The sequence below is a fragment of the Thunnus thynnus genome, chromosome 9 (assembly GCF_963924715.1).
Source record: "Thunnus thynnus chromosome 9, fThuThy2.1, whole genome shotgun sequence".
Lineage (NCBI taxonomy): Eukaryota > Metazoa > Chordata > Actinopteri > Scombriformes > Scombridae > Thunnus > Thunnus thynnus.
The window spans coordinates 26,870,277-26,893,275 of record NC_089525.1 but is presented as its reverse complement, the minus strand read 5'-3'; the positions used below and the strand labels follow the sequence as shown (position 1 = coordinate 26,893,275).

The window sequence follows — 22,999 nt, the reverse complement described above, 5'->3', positions numbered from 1 at the left end:
TAGTTGCTTAGAGGTTTTCTTCTCCATTAATTAATCTGATATTTGTTTTGGTGTAATGAATTAACAATGAACCTGGATTATACAATCAGCACAGTGGATTTGAAAAGACCAACGTTCCTCACCGGTTAGGTCTTATTTGAAATTTGTTCCTGTTGTCGTCAAGAAACAGGCTGAAACTCAGTTTTGCAAAGTGCTGAAATGACCAAGAAATCAGTGGCCCTCTAACACCAGTCAGAAGGGGAGTTGAGAGATTCAGCTGATTGTTCTGATTCTGATTGTTCTAACTGTTCTGATTGATTGATCTCTAAAAAACAATCAGACAGCTGCAGCTGATTCAGAACACTGCTGCTTGTGCCCTCACAAAGACCAAAAAAGTGTAGCACATCACTCCATTTCTGAGGTCTTTACACTGGCTTCCTGTCTGTTAAAGAACTGAATTTAAAATACTGCTGTTGGTCAATAAAGCACTGAATGGTTTAGGGCCAAAATACATTTCTGATCTTCTGCTACGTTGTGAACCATCCAGACCTCTCAGGTCATCTGGGACAGGTCTGCTTTCTGTTCCCAAAGTCAAAACTAAACATAGAGAAGCAGTGTTCAGTTTTTATGCTCCAGATATCTGGAACAAACTCCCAGAAACTGCTGGTCTGCTGCAACTTTCAGTTCTTTCAAATCAAGGCTGAAGACTTTTCTGTTGTCATTACTTTTGATTAAATCAAATTTGAGGCTTTTGATTAAGATCTCACACTGCACTATAACTTTTACTCTCCTGTTTTAGGTCTTATTGCATTTTGTTTTTTTATATTGCTTTAACATTTTGTCTTGATGGCTTTTATGTTCTATATGAAGCACTTTGAATTGCCTTGTTGAAATGTGCTATACAAATAAACTTGCCTTGCCTACCAACTTTGTGATGAACTATGAACCATCCACACTGCTTGTATATTCAAACACACACAGAGTTCTACAGGGAGAAGACTGGCATGCAGGTACACAGTTGTGTTCAAGTGTCTTACTTGTTTTGATAGCAGGATGTCTGAAAAAAAACATTCTGAAAAAAAAAAAAAATCATCTTCTCACCCTTCTCAAAAAGCATAAGGGTGACAATTGTGGACACATTTTTCAAAAATTATTTTTAATAGCTTAATCTTGCACAAATACGAACAAATATCAAGTGTTGACACACAAACAACCACCGTGTCTGTTTAGTATAAATAGAGATGTGCAGTATCTAAGTATAACAGTCATTCTAAAATGATAGTTAGCTTGTGAGCGATGTGTTAAACAAATACAGGTATCAGCATTTTAGCAACAACTGAACAAAGCAAAGGTGACAAAACATATTTTCAACAACAAACTAATAAATCAATCCATCAGCAAATTTCTTCAGAGCTTTGAGATGGCGGTCAACAAGGAGCCGGTCAGCACGGCACAGGAGGCCAAGACGAAGATGAAACAGTTGGCTAAACCCTGGGGGCAACAGGTGTTTACCATCAACTGGACTAAAATGTTTCATTTGTAAAATGTTCAGTTTTGTGGAATTCATTGATCAAAGCTTCCCCATCTCAAACGCATGATAAAAAAAAAAAATGTTTTACTGGTTGACCTTCATTTAGAAATGGTCTAAAGTTATGTTCTCCTTTGTAAACTGTTGCTGTACACTTTCTAAGTACAGCATGTGTTAGAATTAATATACGGCTGAAGGAATGAGATTATTGATCATGATCAGTGTTTTTTTTTTCCCTTACCCTAATCTCTTTGAATACCAAGGATCCCCACAGTGCTGCAACCAGACCGTATCCCTACGGAGACAAAAAAAAAAAAGGCTGTTTCACGACAGATCATTGATTCAAATAATTCACTTTTAATCGATATTTCTACTTTGAAGAGTTTAAGGTATTTGAAAAGTTTTTGTTGAAATTACACACATTATTTCAGTGATAAAAGCTCACTGTACACTGAAGGATCAAGTCTAAAAGCTGAACATGAATCAATGTGTAAGGCTCGTTATGTCTTGTTGTATCCATTGTGACAAGAACAAAAGAGCAGATGGATGTTGAGGCAATTCAAACAGACAGACAAGACTGACATCATTCATGGACTTCATTGATTGATAATTAACATAAGTACTAGGGTATTGTGTGTCTATATACTTTTACAAAAGCCTAAGCCTATTTTAACAAATCATACATTTAACTGGCCTTTTTTCAATATATTTGACTGCAGTTACATTGAACAACAAGACAAATATCGAAAGCCCTGTTAGCAGCCTGTGTATGCAATGACTGAAAATGTTGGACAGGACAAACTAAAAAATAAATGTCTCTACTGTTAAGGTCTTTCAAAACATTTAACAGGGAAAGGTTAATGTAGGAGTGTTCAAGGATATGTGATGAAGGATTGCCATATTCTTTCCACACCAGGGCCACAGAATGGAAATATTGTTCAATGGATGAAATAGCAATAAGTTAGGAGCAAGGTATTTCTCAACAAGCTTGTGGATGATATCTGATTAATTTTGCTGACGCCATCACAAGCAGGACAAAATTTTCCCTTAACCAACACTTTCCTCCATGAGATCATATCGAACTAATGGCCAGATTTTTGTGGTCCCGAGGGTATGAATCGCAACACTTTGTGACCTGTTGACATTTTTCCTACAACACCATTTGGGCAAAAAAAAACAACTCAGCTTGTACACAAAAGTGCTCAAAATCTAATGTCCAGATTCCAGTAACATTTACTGAGTACAGTCATGCTTTTCTGGGAATGAACCCTTTTCCTTTTGGACACTGCACAGGCTGTCCTGTAGCATCACCATCAGGACAAAATGTTAACAGACACTCTAGTCTAATAAGTTTATGATGAAATCTGCTGAGCACATTTATGCCCTCAAAAGTGATAAACCATTTTAATTGGAATGACTGTGTGCCCAATTCTGGCAGCACCACACTCAGGACAAACACATTTTCTGCCCCTTGTTTTCTAAGTATCAACATTTATGCCATTTTGGGCACATGTAGACAACATTTAAACTGAACTCTTGTGAGCTTTTAATTGGGCAATTAGTGCATCGGTAATTTGAAGGAAAAGTTGAGAGAGATCTGGAGATTAACCATTGTAACCATATCAAGATGTGAAGATTTCAATCCATTACAAAGCAGAAGAAACAAACTATCTGCATGGCTAGATATTACATGGGGCAAACAAAAACATTTATGTGTAGTAACAAGTGAGTATCAAACAAGTTAGTCAGCTTCACAGGAAAACTGCTGTGCAATGTTTATACATCATGTTCTTAACAAAACATCTGAATGTATTAATTACCATTACATAGCCCATAGAGCTGTCAGGACATGATGTACTTACTGCAGTTACAATAGGAAAGGTAACGACTGCACTCAGGTAGTTATTGGCCAGGAACCAGCAGTATGTGGCCAGTGCCCACATCAATCCAGACAATAGACCTAGAAGCAAAATGAGACAAGAGTGCATCCATGCTTGAATCAAAATTCACTAGTGAGTGCCAAGAATTAAATGTAGGCATTTATTAGTTTTCCTAGGCTCATAATCAAACAGCTACAGTAGCTGGTAAGTGGTTTATAAATAAAAAAAAGAGTGGCTCCTTTTAATTTTCAGTGAGTAAATGTGTGGACATGGTGGTCAAGCCCTCCTTTACTGCCATGAAATTAAGGTCCACCCTGGAGAGCCCACTCAGCCAGCTGCAAACCAAAGGAAAGCTCTAAACTCACAAGCCACACTGTGAGCTGGGCTTGGACTGGAGTGGAAATGTTTGCCAACAGCACATCCAACCACCCCCTGAGCGGATGTGTTTGCACATGCAGCTTGGCACAGGAAGTGGTTGTATTTCCTCAGCAACAGCTGATTCCTCTTCTCTCAGTGAGAGTCAAACTGGCTCCTACAGTACATGGCAGTTCAGTGGTCCACAGTGATAAAATCAGCTAGTAGAAAATGGATGTCTTGGCCATGTCACCCAGGGTATTGACTCCCTGTCTCAGCCGAAGGGTGATAGATCAGATGTTGACTTTGGGGCAGCAGCTCATGGTTTGGGCGCTAATGGCACAGAGTGGTGCCAAAGTGGTTCCAAACTTTTTGGCTTGTGACTCCTTATCACAGAGAATGGCCTCAATGTGGACATGAGTTATGAGAAGTTTTTCTTCTTAGATTTTTAGAGGCCTGGATAGGTGAACCAAAAGGTGAAAAAGACCTATGCTGCTCTAGAGTTGAGAAAAAGAAATTAAGAAATGTTATCACTGCACTGGCAGATTTTTCCCCTTAACTAAACAAGACTTTAAGGACTCAAGTTACAAGCCAAAAAGGAGAGTTTGCATCTTGTGACCCTTCAGATTTATCTTGGGGTCCCTGGGGGTCCTGACGACTAGAGCTTCTATCAATGCCCACAAGGTGAAATGGCTGTACACTTTCTACAATTAAACTGAAACCTTACTGACAGTTATCACAAAATTGAACGTGCTAAGCTGATCATAGTAATCCCACAAGCTTGTCTTTGAAACGTACCTGGTAGGATGACTCTGGAGTAGACTCTGGGCCTGTTATTCATAGCAGCACAGTAGATGGCAAAATACACTGTGCTTGCAATAAAAATGCCAGAGCACTGCGCATGAACATAGTCAAGGTCTGAGCAGAGATAGAAACAAGAAGGGACACTTTTAAATCATTTGTGTTTACCCCCTTAGGTTTGCAATAAAAAAGAGACTAATATCAATTGCATTCCTTTGTTTTTAAGAGGTAGAGATTAAATTATACATTTAATTGTCAAACAAATCCTTTAGCTACCCCACTGACTTTACAGAGAAGTTTAGGAAAGGATATTAAACCTGGTTCTTAAACCTGAGGACATTTTAATCTCTCCCCCCCCAACTTTTCTTCACCGTCTATTAGTAGCTTTAAGGTCTTGAGTGAAGGCAGTTATTGGAAAATTGAAAGCATACCATAGATACTGGCTCCATGGAACATGCTGTCATGACACAATGAATGGCTCTTAATGTAGAGGATGGGTGCAAAGGAGGACCCGTACATCAGGCCCGACACAAAAGCAAGCAGGCAGCCTCTGAAAACACAAGGAGACTGAGAAACTGCATAATGGATGGATTTTATATCTTCACTGACACATTGTTAAATTTATAAAACTAATTTCGCCATTGCATACAAAGCTGATGAAAATGGATGGAATGAGAATAGTTTGCATGGGTATAAAACTTAAATATTTACAGTTTATATTTTAGTAATCCATTTTCAAAGTGGGTAATGTAGACTATACATCACCTATACTACTGTAATTATACTGACTTGCAATTTTAAAGTCTCATTATGTTGGCATCATTATTTTGTTTTTGCTCTTAATGATTATTGTTTGATTTAAACTATATTGTGTTTGAATGCTTGCTTAATACATTATTTTGATGCTGGAACTCATTTTACAATCGTTACAATCATTAAACTTGTTTTATAGTCATTTATAGTCATGATTGAAATACAGTCTTATCTCTCAGAGGATCATGTTACATTTAAAACCAAGCTGGCTGGCAGCTGTAAATTAAATAACTAAGGCCTTTTGTGAAAGCCTAAGGCTTAATTTAAAATATTTAAATTTGATCTTTGCTTTATCCTCGAGGAACATAGCTGTTGATAATTTAATCAAAATTAAGGTTTCATAAGCTCTTCTAATTGTCTTGGCTTTAAACATGTAAGCACAGTATTTGTGCAGAGCCAGCTGACAGCTAATGATCTGAGCTCACATGAACCGCCTGGTCTTTGGTCTGATGACGTCTATCCAGAACTCTGAGGAACTTGGTCCATAGCTGCCTGAATTTGTTCTCTGTAAAAAAAAGGAAAGCCATGCTAATATGGAGTCATGCTGTCTCTCAAAGCAATGACATCATCACAAAACAGAATAAATTCAATCACAACTCAGTGACAACCAAGTGGCAACAGTTGATTGTCCTTCAGATTCTCCTTGAGAGAATATTGTTGAATCTAAATTACTTTGATGTCAAAAATGACTTCCTGAAAAGGAGGTGAGAAAAATAAACTCAACATCCAATCAATGTACTCACCCTGTCTATAAGTAATGGAATTGATTCTGAATTGGGATGCAGCTCCACGTCCGTTTTCACAAAGAAAAAGATCAGCCCACTGGAACAAACACACAAGTCATGTCTGTCATTAAAAAACAAACAAAAAACTTGAAAATGACATGGCAGCAAGCAGCTACAATCAACATTTTGTTTTTGTAGCAACAATTAGACACTTGCACTGCCAAGAAGGTAAAAGATGTTACTTGCAAATTTACAGTTCACCTGAGCAGACACAATCCAGCTCCACAATAATTTAATATTGGCTTAGAAACATCTTGAGCAGCGATCCCAAACCAGCCAAACCTGTGAAAGAGTCACATTCAGTCATCACATTTGCATTTACAACATCATTTTTGCCTTCATATTCTTTCATATCCCTGAACCCCATATTCAAAATATCAGTTAGCAACATCCAAAAAGGTAAAAGAGAAATAAAATGCAGTCTCCACCCTGGCAGACTGAAGAGACTACATTCATTTGACTCACCTTGAAGAGGCCCAGCCCATCAACAAGCTAGAGGATCCCCAAATTAAAAACCCAAGGCCAAGGCCGATTGCTTTCACAATTGGAACAACTGTTATATTCCCTGCAGACAATATGGGAAGAGTAAATAGCAACACAGATGTTTTCATGTCTTATCCATTTTACAGTAGAAGGTTTGCTGGTGGGAAGCCAGTGAGGGCTCTAGGGAGTGGTGGGACTGGGGAGCACTATTTTTTCCTCGGCACTCAATCAACTCTAAACCTAAAGATTTGTGTTTTGTTCCAAAAATAAGTTTGAAAACTCTGGGTGGTAGGAATGTCGCCTTTCCATACTACTTCTGACCATGTTTTGACTAAAGTAAGTTTGAGTGACTTTGACACACCTTGTATCATTTCTGTTTTTTAAAAAAAGAAGTAAAAAAAAAAAAGGTAAATCACAGTTTGAGCCAAAATACTCCACTGTCAACAGTAGAATATAAAATGCACTTTAATACATATTAAATTGGGACAGCTGTTGGTGTGTCTACCAACATCATCGTTTTAAGATCTACAGTACTTTTAAGTTACCCTACAGCAGATGGACTCAAGCTGGATGTTTAAGAGCATCTGCTTCGTCCCAACATCCACCTGGATACTTGAAGGCTACCCAATCCAATGAGACCAACCTGTGCACAACCTGATAAAGTCTTGCTTTCATGGGACAATACCTGTAGCCCAGATCACACCTCCAAGCATTGCAAAAGGGTAGAATTTGGGCGACTGTAGCATCAAGTCTCCAACCATAGATACCATCCATATGGCTGCACAGTTTATCCACTGGAAAAACATTCCTGTGAACAGAACATGGGCAAAGTCTAATGTAAGTTTACAAAGTTTTAATTATTTAAGTTGAAATAACTTAAAATACTCGTTAAGCTTACGGACATGTTTGATGTTAAACACTTGCAAATTAAAGAAACTGTTGATGTTTACCATCTCCTGTTTCTATCCTTTTGACAGGAACGAAATTGCTTCCATACAACAGCACAGCAACCACATTTGCAGCAATCCCATAGGCGAAATGAGTCATATTGGTGGAGTTTAAGTTGAAATCAGATGTTTCCAGTTTGCTAGTTGCAGCGTTCTCGTTACCTTGGCCGCCTGGGAAAAAAAATGCATAAGAAATTGACACACACTAATTAATTAAAAACGATAACAGTGGTGTTTACGTCAGGAACATTGACATCCAAGGTTGTCAGTTTCAGACAACCCACCAGTCTGCAATCTCACATTCATCACAGACTAATTAGAGTTTACGTACCTCGTTCAGCGGCGTGTTCAGTGCTATAGCAACTCACTGTGAATAACGTGATAACAAATAAAAGCAAATGTGGACATTTTACTTGAAGCATGTTAAACTAGATGTCTGTTTTCTTTGGTGTAGCCGCTCCACAATGTTAAAAACCGCTGGAGGCCGTGTGAGTCCGTAGGGGTGAGGCGTGGAAGTCAGCCAGGTGCTGCCAATTATCTACTCACTCAATCTGACACAGAACGGCTGCAGCACTGGATACATAAAAATGGAAACGGAAATAATATCAAAGAGAATATCACGAAGGCTTTCACTAAGTCTGTTGTCTGAATTGATTTTTTTTATCCTGACCTAAATTAAATCACAATTGGATTAGTTTATTATTTATTTATTTGTGTATATGTGTGTGTTGCGCAGTCAAATAGGCTAGCAAAAAGTTGAGAAAATCTTTTTTTTTTTTTTTTTTAACAAATTTCAAATTCTCTCTGGGTCAGGTCTTCATAGACAACTTAATCATACTACAGGTTGTAGTTTTACGCTCATAGCCTTAGAGTAAAATAGCAAATAAATAAAGAGCTTCAATATGGTTGCTGATGACTCATTCGCCTGGCATCTGCTGAAGAGGACAGAACCTTTCTGGACTTCAGTAGACTCTCACACCAACACAATAGATCTATATTTAAGCCTGTTTTTATTCAGGTCAGGAAATCCTGTAAATGTGCTGCTGCTACTGCTCTCTCTTTCCTCCCACAGGAGCAAATATTTGTTTCCTGCCCTTAAGTGTTTCCTATACCCTTCGTTTCTACCTGCTTCACGCCTCTATTATATGCTGTTGGATCTCCACTCAGCCAATTAAGAATTAAGGAAATAGACCAGCAGATGTCGCTTCAAACGCATGGATGTATAATGGATCTAATCTAATCTTACTTCCTAGACTGGGTTTAAATTTGATCAAATAATATTCCCATGAAGTCTAAAACATTCTTATATATATTAATTTGTCCAATAATTCTTATAAAATGTTAGCACTCATTGACATTTTCATCTTTAAATTGTGCTGATAGATAGACCATCCAAACATGGTATTGGACTGCTTTTGTTTCTCTTTATTTAGAACTTAAAAGCTTTTTTTATCTTATTTTTTTCAAGCTGTGTTTACACGGAAATCCCTTGCTTTGTGAGATTCAATCAAATGTGGTGTTTATAATGTATGCTGACATGGGCTCTGAATTGAACAGAATCATAAGGTCCCTTCAGTAATTATGCATATTACCGTTGGTCCGGTCTGTATGTGAAAGGGAAAAAAAGGGGAAAAAAACTTGTAAAGTTCAAGTTGCTTCATGTTGGTTTGGAGGTTGGTTTCCCACCCATCCACTGCGCAGTTGTCTCCGTGCACTATATGGCCACAAATCCTCCCTTCCAAAATGAGTTTCGGAAGTTTTGCGCTCCTCCTGGTTTGAGTTTGGCGCAAAAGACACTCAACCATGATAATAACATAAGTTCTAATGGGGAAGTCTCGCTTTCACTGGCTGTGCTTCTCTTTTTTAAGATTGACCAGCAGCTTTTGGAGGTGCCCTCTTTCAAAAAGGAGTTTAATATTTGCGAGCGTATGTGTTGTTTATTTGTTTTTTATGGTCTCACAAATTGGATATTCGCGGCAGCACCGGGACAGAAGGACTGATAGAGACAAGTACCGACACACCCGCGGATTGTATAATTTGGGGATTAGTGATGTTCTGCCAGACTCTGTGGATTTACAGACCGGTGCGAGTTTTGTGGTGCCAACCCGGTCCAACGTGGTGTACATAACACTCAGGTCGAAGCGTCTGAAACCAGCAATTATTCGAGGTACAATCAGACCAAAACTGAGGAGAAAAGTCAAAAGAAATAAATCGCCTAATTCATCTTTTACGCAGAACAAACTTGCCATTTTGGAGCGAGACTCGGGCCTAATTAAGCAGAACTTTGCACCCAAGACTTCTTGGAGAGAAACCAGTGATGTAGATTATAAATCTGTGGTTATTATCCACAAAGCACAAGTCGATGCAGAGGCAGACTCTCATGTGAGCTCTATCCGAATCTACAGTCAGCGGGCACCGCCATGGTTCAGCGCACAGGACGTCAAAGCCATGCGCTTTCTTGCGGATGCCAAAGTTTTGCGCATCAAAGAAGTTTCTCGTGGAGACTCCCAATCACTTCTGATATTTGAGGGTGAGACAGACGTTTCACCGTCCACCCAAAAACACACAAAACGGAACAATGTATGCGAGGGACAGTGTGGAGTTATTAACAGTCCCGTGGACACCACTGAGGTGTTTGCTTTCCATTTGGACAGGGTGCTGGGGCTAAATAGGACGTTGCCAGCCGTCAGCAGAAAGTTCAGATTTTTACAAGGTAGGTCAAACCTCACAAAGACAAATTGTTTTATTATCTGACATACAAATGTGTTTCATTGCAACGAATGATGAATCATTCCTGTGTAAAACTGCACGCCAGTGATGAACAGAGAGAGAGAGAGAGCGAAAGAGAGAGAGAGAGAGAGCTCCACCTGCACACTGTTCTTGATAAAAGAGTGTCGGCAGGACTGTTGTTAAGACCACATGACTCAGACTTAGTTCCTAGGAGACCAGATTGAGACAGGAGCCAGTCCAGACATACTGTATGTCCATTAGTCCACATGTTTCCATAGCTAAAATAGCACTGTAGTAAGGCAGGTCATAGTCAAAAGAGGCATGAGACTGAGGGAATCCTCATTCTTTTTATACCTGACCTGAGTCATGGGGTGACAGCACCCCCAATGGGCTTTCATTTTCTAATCTTAGTGACAGAAAAAAATAGTCTTGATATCAGATTGAAGTACAAAAGCTGCTCTATATGTTAAAGTCCCTAAAAGCATGTGATACAATGTAATATAATTCCACAGGGTAGTTAAATAGATAGTTATTGCTGCACATAAAGTTCTGAATTCACACTTCCACTTTGCTGAAACTGTGATAATGACAGCACACGTATGTAATGAACTCTTCCAAAGGTATTAGGGGGCATACAGGAGGTGATTATTTGTGGTTTGTTTGTTAGTGGTTTGATCAAACAGTTTCAAAATGAGTGTTGTGTAAAATGAAAGTATAAGATATTTATAAATGTACTATTGACAACCACAAAGAGGATTTTAGTCCAGATTTGCATCCTGAATAGTGAAATCCTTTGTTTGTTTAGCTTTTTGTTGCCTTGGAGTCTCGCATCAGGTGCCAAAGAAAATGTTGCAATACATTTTGTGTGTTGTTTGAAAATGAAAACATCCTTCATTTAACAGCCCCAACCATCACCAAGCATATTGAGCTGTGGTAGCTACATTCAGTAAATGTAGGTCAACATTTGCTGGACTCTCTGGGAAAAAACAGTCTCTACTCTTCCACAATTACAGTTATACAGTGAAAGTGCCTTTGAGCAAGGCATCCGCAAACAGCTTTTGTTGATCTGTTCAATTACCAAAGGTAGAAGGATGAAGTTATACTGGGCAGCTCACTGATGTGTATGTGTTAAAACCAAATGAATGTCAATGAGTGCACAGCTGATAAAGTGTCTGCATTGCTCAGCAGGCTTTTCCTGGATAGTGATAAGTTAAAAACACACAGAGACTCAACAGTTGCTGAAACCTGATCATACAGTATAGTCCTTCTATCCTCCCTCTTTAGACGGCCAGCCCAGTCCAGTGGTGTCATGGGATCCCTCGCTTTACCCAGAAGGCCTCGCAGCAGGCTGGTCCACCGTGAGGTTAACATGGGGGGAGTACCAGAGCTCCCTGAGACAAAGGTGTTGGCATAAAAACAGCATCCCAAAACCAGAATCCGGCTGCTCCACAATCCATCACTATGAGTGGAGCAAACTGGCTCTGTTTGATTTCTTGTTACAGGTAACAAAACTCTATTTGAAAATGACGACTTAGACCACCAGATTTGCTAAGTGCCACATTTCTCTGAATGTTTCACTGTTCTTCAGATTGCTTTTGTGCTGTTAAACCCTCCCCGGCCTTCTCTGAATTCCAAAAATGCTTCATAGATGACATTTTGCAAACATCCCTTTGTCCGACATCAGCAATATGCTCCAACAGCTGTTTACTAAACATTCTCAGAGGAATTGTCCCTTGGCTGAATAGATGTCTTATTTCCTGTGTGGGAGGCTTGGATCTCCAGATCAAATTTTAGCATTGAGAACACATCTCCGGAGAATTCATCAAGTCATCCCTTGATCATGAAGGAACATATAGAGTGAGACTTTTAGGCACAAATGAACTGACTATAATCAAGCAGTAACATAATGTTTCACGTCATATCAGAGAGACACTGTCTTGCCCTGAACTGACTTTCACAGGCTGTTAACTGCCCAAGTGAAAACAACCCGAGTTGAATGCAGAAGCCAGTGTCCTGTGGTTTGTCTAACAGCCACAAACAAGGCTCTAAAGAAACTCTTACTTCATAGACATGACTGAGAAAACCTCCAACATCTCTTTCTAGAAATAATAAATCAATATTTTCTCAATAGCTACAGTCTCAATAGCTCATAATAAGTCCTTTGGTGGTGATTCTAAGAGTTTCTGTTCCCTTAAGAAAATAGTAAGTGTTAAAGATGATCTTTATTTTGAAGTTTGTTGGCTTGATGGACAGGTATCCTGGAGGCAATTCATTTTTATCATAATTCATGCCTTGGTGGATGCTCATCCCGAGTCGCCCCCATCCTCAGGCTTCACAAACAGGTGGTGAAAGCTGAAAACTATAAGAGACATTACATACATAATACATACAGATGCTGCATCCTTGGTTTTACACCATCTAAATGCTCTGCAAATCAAAAGGTTTAGCACATTGAGAGAAATGGATGGGTTAGAGGTGTAGTTGGGGTTATGGGTTGCCAGTCCTTGAGGAAACAGGATTCATGCAAGAGGAGGTGTTGTCTGATTGGCTTAAGAAAGTCCCCTGTGCAATCATGTCACTCAGCCGTCCGGGGCTCTAATTTATGTCGATATCTAATCAAATAAACCAGAAGCACTTGAGCCAAAGAGGCACCTGCTGGATTTATTTAGTGTTTTCTTTGCCAAACCATGTCAATTTCTTTAGCTTGTAATAAAACAATTATGTAGTCAATGGGGTAATTAACTGGGAGCCAGTCACTGGCAAGATAAATATATTCAGGGCAAAAAAAACCCTGCTGTGCTTGCCAGGGTCAAACACATAAAAAAATACCAACCTGAAAATCCATAAATGTCAGTCCCAACTGTGATTGTACTATATTTTTAATACTTCAACTATTCTCTTAAGAAATATGAGCCCTCTTTTTCAGATTCACAACCGTCTGGATCAGAGCTGTTGTGGGTTCAGGCCCCGGCAGGAGGATGTGTGTGTTGGACTGGGCCACCATACTGAATGTGGTAAACAGGACCACATACAACTGGCAAACATCATCCACAGGAATCACAACCCTAGGCACCTGGTCTTCACCAACAACAAGGGTTACTTCGACCGCAATGAGGACAATCTGGACTTTCGGCTCCTGGAAGGAATAAAGGAGTGAGTTTGGATCAAAATAGTGATGAAGATGTAGTTTTCTATAATGTGAGAAATACTTGTTTTCTTGTATTGCTCTATCAACAGATTATGTTTGTTGTGCATTAAGACTGACAACTGCAGTGTGTCTTCCCAGAAACAATGTCTGGTTTATTCACGTACCTCACCCAACAGCTGACAGGTTTCAATGGAAATTTAACTTTTACACTTATCTTTTTTAAGAAATAAAACCATCCACAGCAAAGATTGGTTACATTTGGTTTTGGCACAAATGACTGATGGACTGATTGTTTGGGTTGTTTTTTTAAGCAGGTGTTTTTCAGAGATCCTTTGCTCTTTTATATCATGGTCAGAATTTCCAGCATGCAAAACTGAACAGTTGGTTCTGAGCTAAATGCTAACATCAATATGCTAATGTGCTCACAATGGCAATGCTAAGATGCTGAATTTTAGCAGGTAATGTTTACCATGGTCACTATCATAGTTCAGGTGTGTGAGCATGCTAACATTTGCAAACTAGCACCACAGCTGAGGCTGATGGGATTGTCATCAGTTTTGTCAAAGCATTGGAAAAATTGCAATTTGAACCTGATGAATACACTAGATGAAAATTTAAGGGATCATCAGTTATTACAATTCATCCTGACGGGAAGACCAAAGTCATTAGGATTCATCATCTGGGGACCATGAATGTGTGTGCAAAGTTTAGTTTCAATCCATTCAGTAGATGTTGAGCTATTTCACTGGTTAACTGAAAATTTTGACCTGCTGGTGGCACTAGACAAGCGTCAAGAGATCATCAGTGATCATTCATTAGAATTCATCCTTGGGGAGCATATACAACATTTTTGATTTTTTGCTAGATCAACACCTCTTCATTTTTCTCAAATTTAAGTTTTAGTCAAGCTATATAAACATTCTCAGAGGCAAAGCTGATTGATCAAGGAAATAACTATAGTTGTCTGATTTTAGGTTAGCACCTGAATGGCAAGTTGTAGTCACCATATGAAATATAGATATGTTATTTGCATTTACTATATTTGTAACCACAAATTAATACCTTCAAAGGCCAACTCCTGTCTTGAACTCTCATTGGAAGTGTGTTTAGTTCTGCATAGCCTAAACACATACAGAGGGCAGCGGGAAGCAGGAAAACATGTTTACTGTAGTTTGAGGTTATAGGGATATTTCTAACTGAGTATTTGGCATCTTCCCTTGTTGTTCTCTACAGCTGTTACAGCTGTGAAAAGGCATGCAACAAGTAAAATCTGAATGCAACACTATGAGCTGAGATTATTTTAGGCAAGTTTGACTTTTCTGTTTTTTAACGCCTTTATTCGGGAAAAAAAGGTTTCACCCATTTAGATCCATTCTTATTATTTCTGCTCCCAGCCAAGAGCAGCAGTGTCTCTGAGAGATGTCTGAGGCTAAACCTTCAATATGTCTCTACCTCTCTCTGACTTTCCTTCTGTCTTTCCAGGCTTCCGGAGCAGGCAGTGTCGGTGCTGAAGAGCAGGAGGCTGAGAGAGAAGCTCCTCCAGTCTCTATTCTTGGACCAGACGTACTGGGAGAGCCAGGGCAGCCGGCAGGGCATTGACAAGCTGATCGATGTCATTGAGAGAAGGGCGAAGGTCCTCCTCACTTACATCAACGCTCACGGGATCAAAGTCATCCCAATGAATGTGTGATGAGGTTCACACCAGTCAAGTGGCCAAATTACTAAGAAAATTAACAGTTTTATCCCTGTGACTTGGCTGTGCCCTGTCACAATGTCCTTTTACAAGACAGCAGACTTACATTTTCTTGGCTGGTCTGGATAAAAACATCAGCTAATGTTGAAAATTGTCAAATATAATGTAATTAATGCCATTTTTTTTCATATCAGTTTATATAACAGGAACATGAGAGCATAGATATCTGTCATGTAAATTGGCAAAATAAGATATGTTTTTTAAATCTTTTTTATTTTATTAAATATAGAGTATAATGATAATATCTATATAATATTTATTAATTGGAAATAATTTGAGACCACATTTCACAAGTTTACTATTACCTAAATGTGTTTCCATACTGTCAATGAAGGACTAAGTTACTGTACCCCTTATTCTTTGAAAATAGCATAAGTTGTGTTGTTACGGTGTTGTTGATGTCATAATATACCTGTATACAGAGAGGTAGTACCTATAAACCTGTCATTTGCAGAGCATACTGAGAGAGACTAATTTTAACATTTACAGTGGGAATGATTTTACTTAAGGAAACTAATCAGTTCCTTCCTTCTTTTGAGTCTTTATTTCTTTCCTCCACAGAGGCACATATACTGCCATCATTATGTAAGGAACATGCTGCAGTTGTGAGTTTTGCTTCTCCTGAGGCCCTCCAACAAGTGTAATTTGCATTATGTATGAATGAAATGCAACACATGAGTTATTTTCTTCACTGTTCCCCAGGTGTTTGGCTGGAATGAATATATTGATAAAGCTGCCTTAGTGTAGCTATCAAGCCACGGGACAGATCCGCTCGGCTTGATTGGGGTCAGCCATGAACATAATACATCGAAAAAAGATTTAAATTTGCAATTAATTCAATTCAATTAATCTCAATTAGCTATTTAATCTCATATACAGTCTATATAATACTTTTTATACAAAACTCCCAGGAAGGTAAACAATTCACACTTATTTCCAGTACAGCCTCACCTGTATAATTTCTTTTTTTATATATGTATATCCAATGCAATATCATTCACTTATCATGATTATATATTATGAAACATATTTGCAATGAACAGGGCACAGTGACTGTACATTATGAACTGAAGAACTTGAAGAAGTCACACAGTGTTTATATGCACTCTTGTTTTAAGTTTAACTATAAAACTACCTTTGCTGTAACAATTTTCACTGTATTTATTTATTTTTATACTTCCTTTTTAATTGTTGAAGAAGTGAACATCACATGATCAATAAAAGCAATTTCTCTCAAGCATTTGACAGTTGAACAGTAGAAAAATTTTGAAGAGATAGGAGCACCATTTTCAGTCACTGAACTCATTTAACTTAGTTGAGTATAATTTGGGTTTGCAAGAACATTTGACTTTCTGTGATTTGTATTTGAATGACAAATAATTATTTGAATTATTTGTCATTTGAATGAAATGACAAAGCCACCATCACATAACTATAAACAGCACACATAATCTATAAAAACACACAGGCAAAGACATTTTTTCTCAAGTCTACAGCCAAAGCATGGTCAGAAATAGTCTGTGGCTCTGACATTTGAGCCGGAGCGTGGTGTCTGCTTTTCATGCTGTCGTAAGTGTGCTTTGGGCTCTCAGAGTTGGAGTCAACGGGGCTTTGTGGGTTATTTTCTTGTGTCCGGGCCGGGCATTCACTCGGCTGTTGTTTTAACCCCTCTGCACCCGCATTAGTGTGTCAGTGGGGTCCATGCTGCGATGTGTTTGTGTTAGAAAGACCCCTCTAGTTCCCAGAGTGCTCTGCAGTGGAACTTATTTTCTTCTACAAACATGTGTGTATGCATATTCTCATACAAAAACATACACACAGACAAAAGTTGACTTTTGACCAATCAACATCGGTATAGACACACACAAACACATGACAAGCAATAGGAACTTTTCCTCTGAAAGTTTGCCCCACTTCCTAGTCCCACTCAGTGAAATTAGACCACTGTAGAAACATTGTGAACAGTTTTTGTAGGTCAAGTGCTGCACTTCAAACTGACAAACAAGCCTTTACAGGTAGCTACTAGTCAGATTACTCAGACACCCTCAGCCAAGCATTAGTTTTCAGTTATTAAAAATGTAATTTTACCATTTTGTAGATGAAGTAGGCTCTTCAAAAAAGTGAAAGTGAACAATGTTTTTTAATATTAGCAAAAATGTATCAAGGAAAAAGTATTCATTCCAATAAGTAGTCCATTTCAGAGTGATACATGCTTAAAGTCCTTAAAATCCATGAAATCTTTTCCACACTTCTGGGGGCATGCAACTGACATGATGTCTGAACTACGGCAGAGATGGTAGAGCAATAAGAGTTGTACTTGTGACCTTGTCTTGTGATGTAGTGGGTAAACAGCAATGGCTCTGGTTTGAACAGACCTTGTTAGAACTGCCAGCCAGAAAGGTAGCCAGTCCAACTGCAGCAAATGTGACAGTCTTAATGTCTACAACACTCTGCCACGCAGTTTGCAAAAATATGAACAAAATTAGATTGAACCATTTCACTCATGGGTAGGTTTAACTCTAACAGTCTATTGTATATGCATGAATTGTTTTGTACTGTGGGTTTTGCATATTAGACCTTTAACAAGTGACTCCATCAGATATAGTATGTATTAGAGTATGTGAGAGTGTAAATGCTAAACTCTCAAAGGTCTGCTAAGGAACAGGACTCAAGAAAAATCTACTTTTTGCCTTCCACTGCAGGTGTGCAGAGTTGTGGAGATAGATCATTATGTGGTTTAGTGCTGTGATAAGAGAAAACTTGTTAACACATTGGTTTACCCTGTTGATTTTTAGAAAAACTTTTTTTTTAACAAAAAGGTATTATATATATATAATTAGTTAAATCTACAATAAAAACTTGATAAGAGGAAAAATATATATACCATTTTAAATTTTAAAGTTTCTGTGCCTTGAAATGCAGTGTCTGAAATTCATATGTCCTCAGGCAGGTTGCTTGAGTTTAAATACCTCAAAGAAGCACCAGGCTTTGTGCCTCAGTTTTCACATTTCAGAGAGCAGGTTTTGGTTCTGGCACTGAGAAAGCATGTACTTTTGATAAGTAGGTGAATTGGATCTTTTTCTTTTTGCTGCAGTTTTAGGAAATTTTTAACCTTTTTAGGTTCAGCTCTTGAAATAATGCATAAATGTATGAAATTAGTCTCCATGGATGTTTTTAGTTTCTTTTTTCTATAAGATAGCTCCAACATGTTCAATCTTGTTGACACAGTTAGCTTTTTGCTCTTCCTGTCTTACTGTGGATCTCTCTTCTGCTCTCTTCACCTCCTCATTTTGTTCTACCCACAGTTTAACATTTTTCTTGTTACCAAGGGAGTATGGAAAGTGTCTGTGAGGCAGTGGATGAGAATAATTTGGGACAGCTCCTCTCAGCTGTGCCCAGCTGGCTGTTAGCTGGTCAGACTCCAAACAGCATCCAAACAGAGGAGCTCTTTATTCTTGTAACCTCAGCTCGGCCCTGATAACCACTCTGGTTTACCATGATGTCATTTTTTTCCCATTTGCTGCTTTCCAGAGTTTGCTACTGACCCACAATGAACTTGGAAAAAATGCTCTTGAGCCTTTTTGCATAAAGTAACATATTTGATATGTAATTTATTTACTTTTGTTTTGAATCGATTTTCCCTCAGTGAACTGTTCTGTTTTAGCTGTGCAAAGAACTTCACACATTAGCAGAGTCTTGCAACAGCAGGAGGTAATGATTTGCAAAATTACAGTATCCAGAGATCATGTAACAGGATGTCAGCATATTCACCTATTGCATTTTTCTTGGCTGATTCTGATTTTTTTTTTTTTTTTTAAAGCCTAACCTGCCGGTTAGAAACTATCTAAATGGAGTACAATCTGTCAGCCAGCAGCAGCAACCACATAATTGTCAGCTGACAAAACAAACCACAATGTTGGCCTATAGGGCAAAAGCCATGGTAGCTTTCTTGGCTGACAGATAATTGCCAGCATGGGCAGTAATGTTCACAATATGATTTTATAAGCCTGAATGACATTCATCAGTTCTCTGTCTTATCAATCTCCCTTGACTTGTTTGTGTTTGTATGGGCCCAAGCGGGTGGCTCCCAGTCCGAAAAGTGAAGCCAATGTGTGCCTAAAACCTGTATTCTTCTTAATGGCCAGCAGGGGGCAACTCCACTGGCTGAAAAAAGAAGTCTGATTTTATAGAAGTCTATGTGAAAATGACCCTACTTTTCACTTGATTTATTACCTCAGCAAACAGTTTCCTAGCATTTAGCATTATCACAGTTAATCATAGACTGTAAATGCACTGTGCTAACCAAGCTAGCAGCTAGCTCTAGGGTCAGCTCCACCCTCTTGTCCAAATATGGTCACTTCTGGCTCCAAAAATCAAAGATGGCAACGGTCAAATCTCTAAACTCGAGGCTTCAAAACGGCAGTCCACAAACCAATGGGTGACATCATGGTGACTACGTGGCTGATTGATCAGTGCATCCCTACCTTAAAGGAGCTTGGTCAGTGTTTTTAGGATAGCCTGTATTTTGCAATGTAGTTAAAATTTGCTGCCTCATAACAACATAAGAACTTTTTTTTATTCAAAAAAGCAAATCTTTGGGTTATCATTTTGGGGTAGTAAGGCTTTACTTCTTCTGATAAGAAATGTCTGCTTTTTCCATTTCGCTCTGAGCAGCTTTAATACAGTATTTCTTTGAAGCATGCAGGTCACACTGCTTTCTAAAATGTCTTAATAATTATTGGACCATGCATTCTTGGAAGCATCTGGAACATCACATTGCCTTCCAGTGCCAAGACTCTCCAGGAGTGTGTCAACAACACAGCACCTGGGTGGTCACTGCCAGGGAGATTACATGGCAAGATAACAAGAAAAAAAAACACCAAAATGATTATCTTTTGTCTCCTTCAACACAAACGCCACCAGACACAACAACATGTCCTTCCATGCTGATAAGATGAGAAATTGAAAGAATGTCAACATGTTTCAGAAAAAGTCATGTCAAAGCTTGTTTTTTCACTAAATAGCTATATAATTCATTGCTTTAAGATTTATGGAGTGAGAGCATACAATGAATAAGTCTTTTTCAATGACTTTAGCTACATGTAGAAACATATTTTGCAGGCCTGGCATGCTGCCTGGATCTTTTAATCTCATCCACTCTGAGAAGAAGAGCAAGTCTGAGGGGATTTAACTCAGCTGTCCTGACTGAAAAAAAAAAAAAAAAACTCACTCCCTGGATGTTTCAGTATTCTCTCACATATCAGCAGAAATAGCACTGATAACTTTCCTTTCAATTTCCTCTCTGAAATACCATTTTTTATGCAGTTTTTTGAAATGCAAGATGCAAATACTTTGTTTCTCCCTGGTTAACATTTCTTTTTAAAGCACATTTCTAGCCACAATGGGTGTTTGTTTCAGCTATTGTTCCCAATTTATAGCTTTGACCTTTGCCGTATTTACAGCTGGTTTTGTGTGATGTTGATCATCAAAAGCTATTTAAGCTTATCCACCTGGGGCACCTGATTCTTTAGAAAATGTCATGAGAAAAAAAGCACTATCCAACAAAAGTTCATTTAAAACCATTGCAGCGGCTCAGATTGTATAAGTCTAATCACGCAAAAGCCTCTCTGTCAAGTAAGAATGCAACCAAATGAAACAGTTTTGCCAGTGGTAGTGTACAGACACTTGATGTCAATGATCTTTTAATCTAGATTTAATGAAAGCTATGGGTCGAGAAACAACTTGACCCGAAAGTCCCACTGAAATAGTAACAGGCTCAGATTCCATTTGGTGAACTTTGATTTTTAAACAGCTTGAAAATCCATATGTCATGTCTAATGAGATGTACTGTATGTGAGGAGGTGAATGTGAATAGTTTCAGACTCATCTGTAATGGACAGAGAGGAAGGTGAAAGAGCGGCTCCCTTTAGTGCAATGAGGCGCGTCTTTGATCACATCCAAGATGGGATTATAAGAAATAAAAGCAGAGTGCAGAGACTCTTGCCAGCTGCATAGATAAATTATTCCACCGCGGCATGTTTCCTAGTTGGTTTTCATTTTTATGATTCTGGAGGTGGTCTGCAGGTCAGGAGCAGGGTCAGTGGCAGAATAACCATTGGCGCTGGTTCAAATTCAGTGTGGTGCTCAAGGACATTTAAGAAGGATATCTGACGTTGTGGGAGATCGATCCATGTTAAAGTTACATGGGAGTCTCTCCAACCACTCGTGTACCCTGCTTTAGTTTGTAACTGTCAAAAGGAATTTTAGAGGAGTAATTTCTCTGCTAACAGCTAATCCTGATAACAGATTATCCTGAGAGAGAAAAGGTTTTTACTGCACCTTTGCTCTCAAAACAGCCAATTTTCTCCATACAGTTTTAGCAGAGAGGGAAGATATTGCTTTTAAAAATGCTTCTTGCAGTTTTAAGGAAAAATCAACTTCATGTTTCCAAAGTCTTGACCTTGCACCTATGCAAAGCATTCAGTGTTAGCCTATGCATGCATATTGAATGCTTAATGTACAGTGTGTTTATGGTGTGATTTGCTCCACTACCATAGTCACTTGGTATGTCTTTGCTTCTTTTTGTTCTCCATGCCTTGTTGTTATGTTAATTGCAACTGCAATATGTTTCTGCAACAAATACAGAAAGTAAAATTGAGATGTGACAATAAATGAAGGGAGAGGGGGGGTAATGACATGCAACAACATCCCCCAGCCAGGAATCACACGGTGTGATGGGATGTTGCAAGCACAGCATATGGTATGCAACATAAACACTAGCCCACCATAACATCAACATACACTTATGAGGCATGTTATTTGTTTATTTAACAGGGACCATACAGATGAACATTGGTACATACAGATAAGCAATGCAACAGATGTAATGTGTAGGATGTCTAACTGAAGCTAATTTTCAGCACCTGTCCCTGGTTAGGCTTTTAAAACTATCAAACAATCAAACAAATTAATTGATAATAGAATCAGAATCAGGATAAAAACAATAGGACAGCTAAAACAGCCAGTGTATATGTGTATATGCATGTATATACATATAGGTGTAATATTGTGTGTGTATGAGTGTAAGTATGTATATAGTATGAAACTCTAGATTTAACAAGTAAATCCAATCGTAAGTTAGCCAGAGTTCACACCTTTGTTGTTGCTTAAGCCATTGTTTCACTTGTGTAGTGAAAACTTCATCATCATCAACATTGTCATATTGTCAGTATCCCACATTTTAACATTATTCCCTCTGATTACTATTTTAGAACTTTAGTGTTTTCCTCAAATAATATTCTTTGTGTAGCTTAAAATCCCTTAAAACTGACCAAAGGACACTTAAACTCTACCCAGTAAGGTGATGATGGCTCAAAGGCTCACTACTCTAGCAAGGTGATTGCCCAAATGTACTAGAAACTTTTCTGAGAACATAAAAAAAACTATTGACCAATTATAATATAATATAAACAAAAATAAAAAAATACAGGCTGACAAAATGAAATAAAATATTTAAAATATGATTGAAAGTTTTATAGGGTGTGGTCAGAGAACAACCTTCATTGAGCAGAGACACATAAAGACGCGGAGCTAGATTAGAAGGATGAGCGCACATACTAAAAACCCAGGGTGAGGACTGGCATCTCAAACATCTGCCCCCGGAGATATGTGGGGCAATCAAACAGTTGTGGGCTGAATATGTCACATTCTATATTTAGAGATCTTGTGATGAGAGAAGTGTGGCATGTGGAACATGCACTCAACTCTGAATGAAACCACTGAGGATGATTGCTCATAT

At 38.5% G+C, this 22,999-nt stretch overlaps 2 protein-coding genes across 2 annotated transcripts; one reads left to right on the top strand and one right to left on the bottom strand.

Annotated features, from left to right (window-relative positions):
- Positions 1-1,114: 1,114 nt before the first annotated feature.
- On the bottom strand, positions 1,115-8,118 carry tmem144b (transmembrane protein 144b). The gene is made up of 12 exons (XM_067599897.1): positions 7,902-8,118; positions 7,574-7,741; positions 7,309-7,431; positions 6,606-6,705; positions 6,342-6,422; positions 6,099-6,177; positions 5,781-5,860; positions 4,974-5,092; positions 4,540-4,659; positions 3,370-3,467; positions 1,749-1,802; positions 1,115-1,470 (listed from the first exon to the last, which is right to left on the bottom strand). The coding sequence occupies exons 1-12, from the start codon at positions 7,990-7,992 to the stop codon at positions 1,387-1,389; spliced, it is 1,197 nt and encodes a 398-aa protein (XP_067455998.1). The 5' UTR covers positions 7,993-8,118; the 3' UTR covers positions 1,115-1,386.
- An 816-nt stretch (positions 8,119-8,934) lies between these two features.
- gask1b (golgi associated kinase 1B) lies at positions 8,935-16,332 on the top strand. Its single transcript, XM_067599896.1, has 4 exons — positions 8,935-10,283; positions 11,585-11,802; positions 13,227-13,453; positions 14,931-16,332. Exons 1-4 carry the CDS (start codon positions 9,395-9,397, stop codon positions 15,136-15,138), a joined length of 1,542 nt encoding a protein of 513 aa, XP_067455997.1. The 5' UTR covers positions 8,935-9,394; the 3' UTR covers positions 15,139-16,332.
- The last annotated feature ends 6,667 nt before the right edge of the window (positions 16,333-22,999 follow it).

What these genes read in the sequence shown, in the direction of transcription:
- tmem144b (XM_067599897.1), bottom strand. Translation starts at nt 7,992, where the DNA reads ATGCTTCAAGTAAAATGTCCACATTTGCTTTTATTTGTTATCACGTTA. An exon ending in AAGGATAGAAACAGGAGATG is followed by an intron (nt 7,432 to 7,573) that starts GTAAACATCAAC and finishes TTCTGTTCACAG; the next exon opens with GAATGTTTTTCCAGTGGATA. An exon ending in CTCCAGAGTCATCCTACCAG is followed by an intron (nt 3,468 to 4,539) that starts GTACGTTTCAAA and finishes TTTTGCTTCTAG; the next exon opens with GTCTATTGTCTGGATTGATG.
- gask1b (XM_067599896.1), top strand. Translation starts at nt 9,395, where the DNA reads ATGGGGAAGTCTCGCTTTCACTGGCTGTGCTTCTCTTTTTTAAGATTG. An exon ending in TGTTTGATTTCTTGTTACAG is followed by an intron (nt 11,803 to 13,226) that starts GTAACAAAACTC and finishes CCTCTTTTTCAG; the next exon opens with ATTCACAACCGTCTGGATCA. An exon ending in CTCCTGGAAGGAATAAAGGA is followed by an intron (nt 13,454 to 14,930) that starts GTGAGTTTGGAT and finishes CTGTCTTTCCAG; the next exon opens with GCTTCCGGAGCAGGCAGTGT.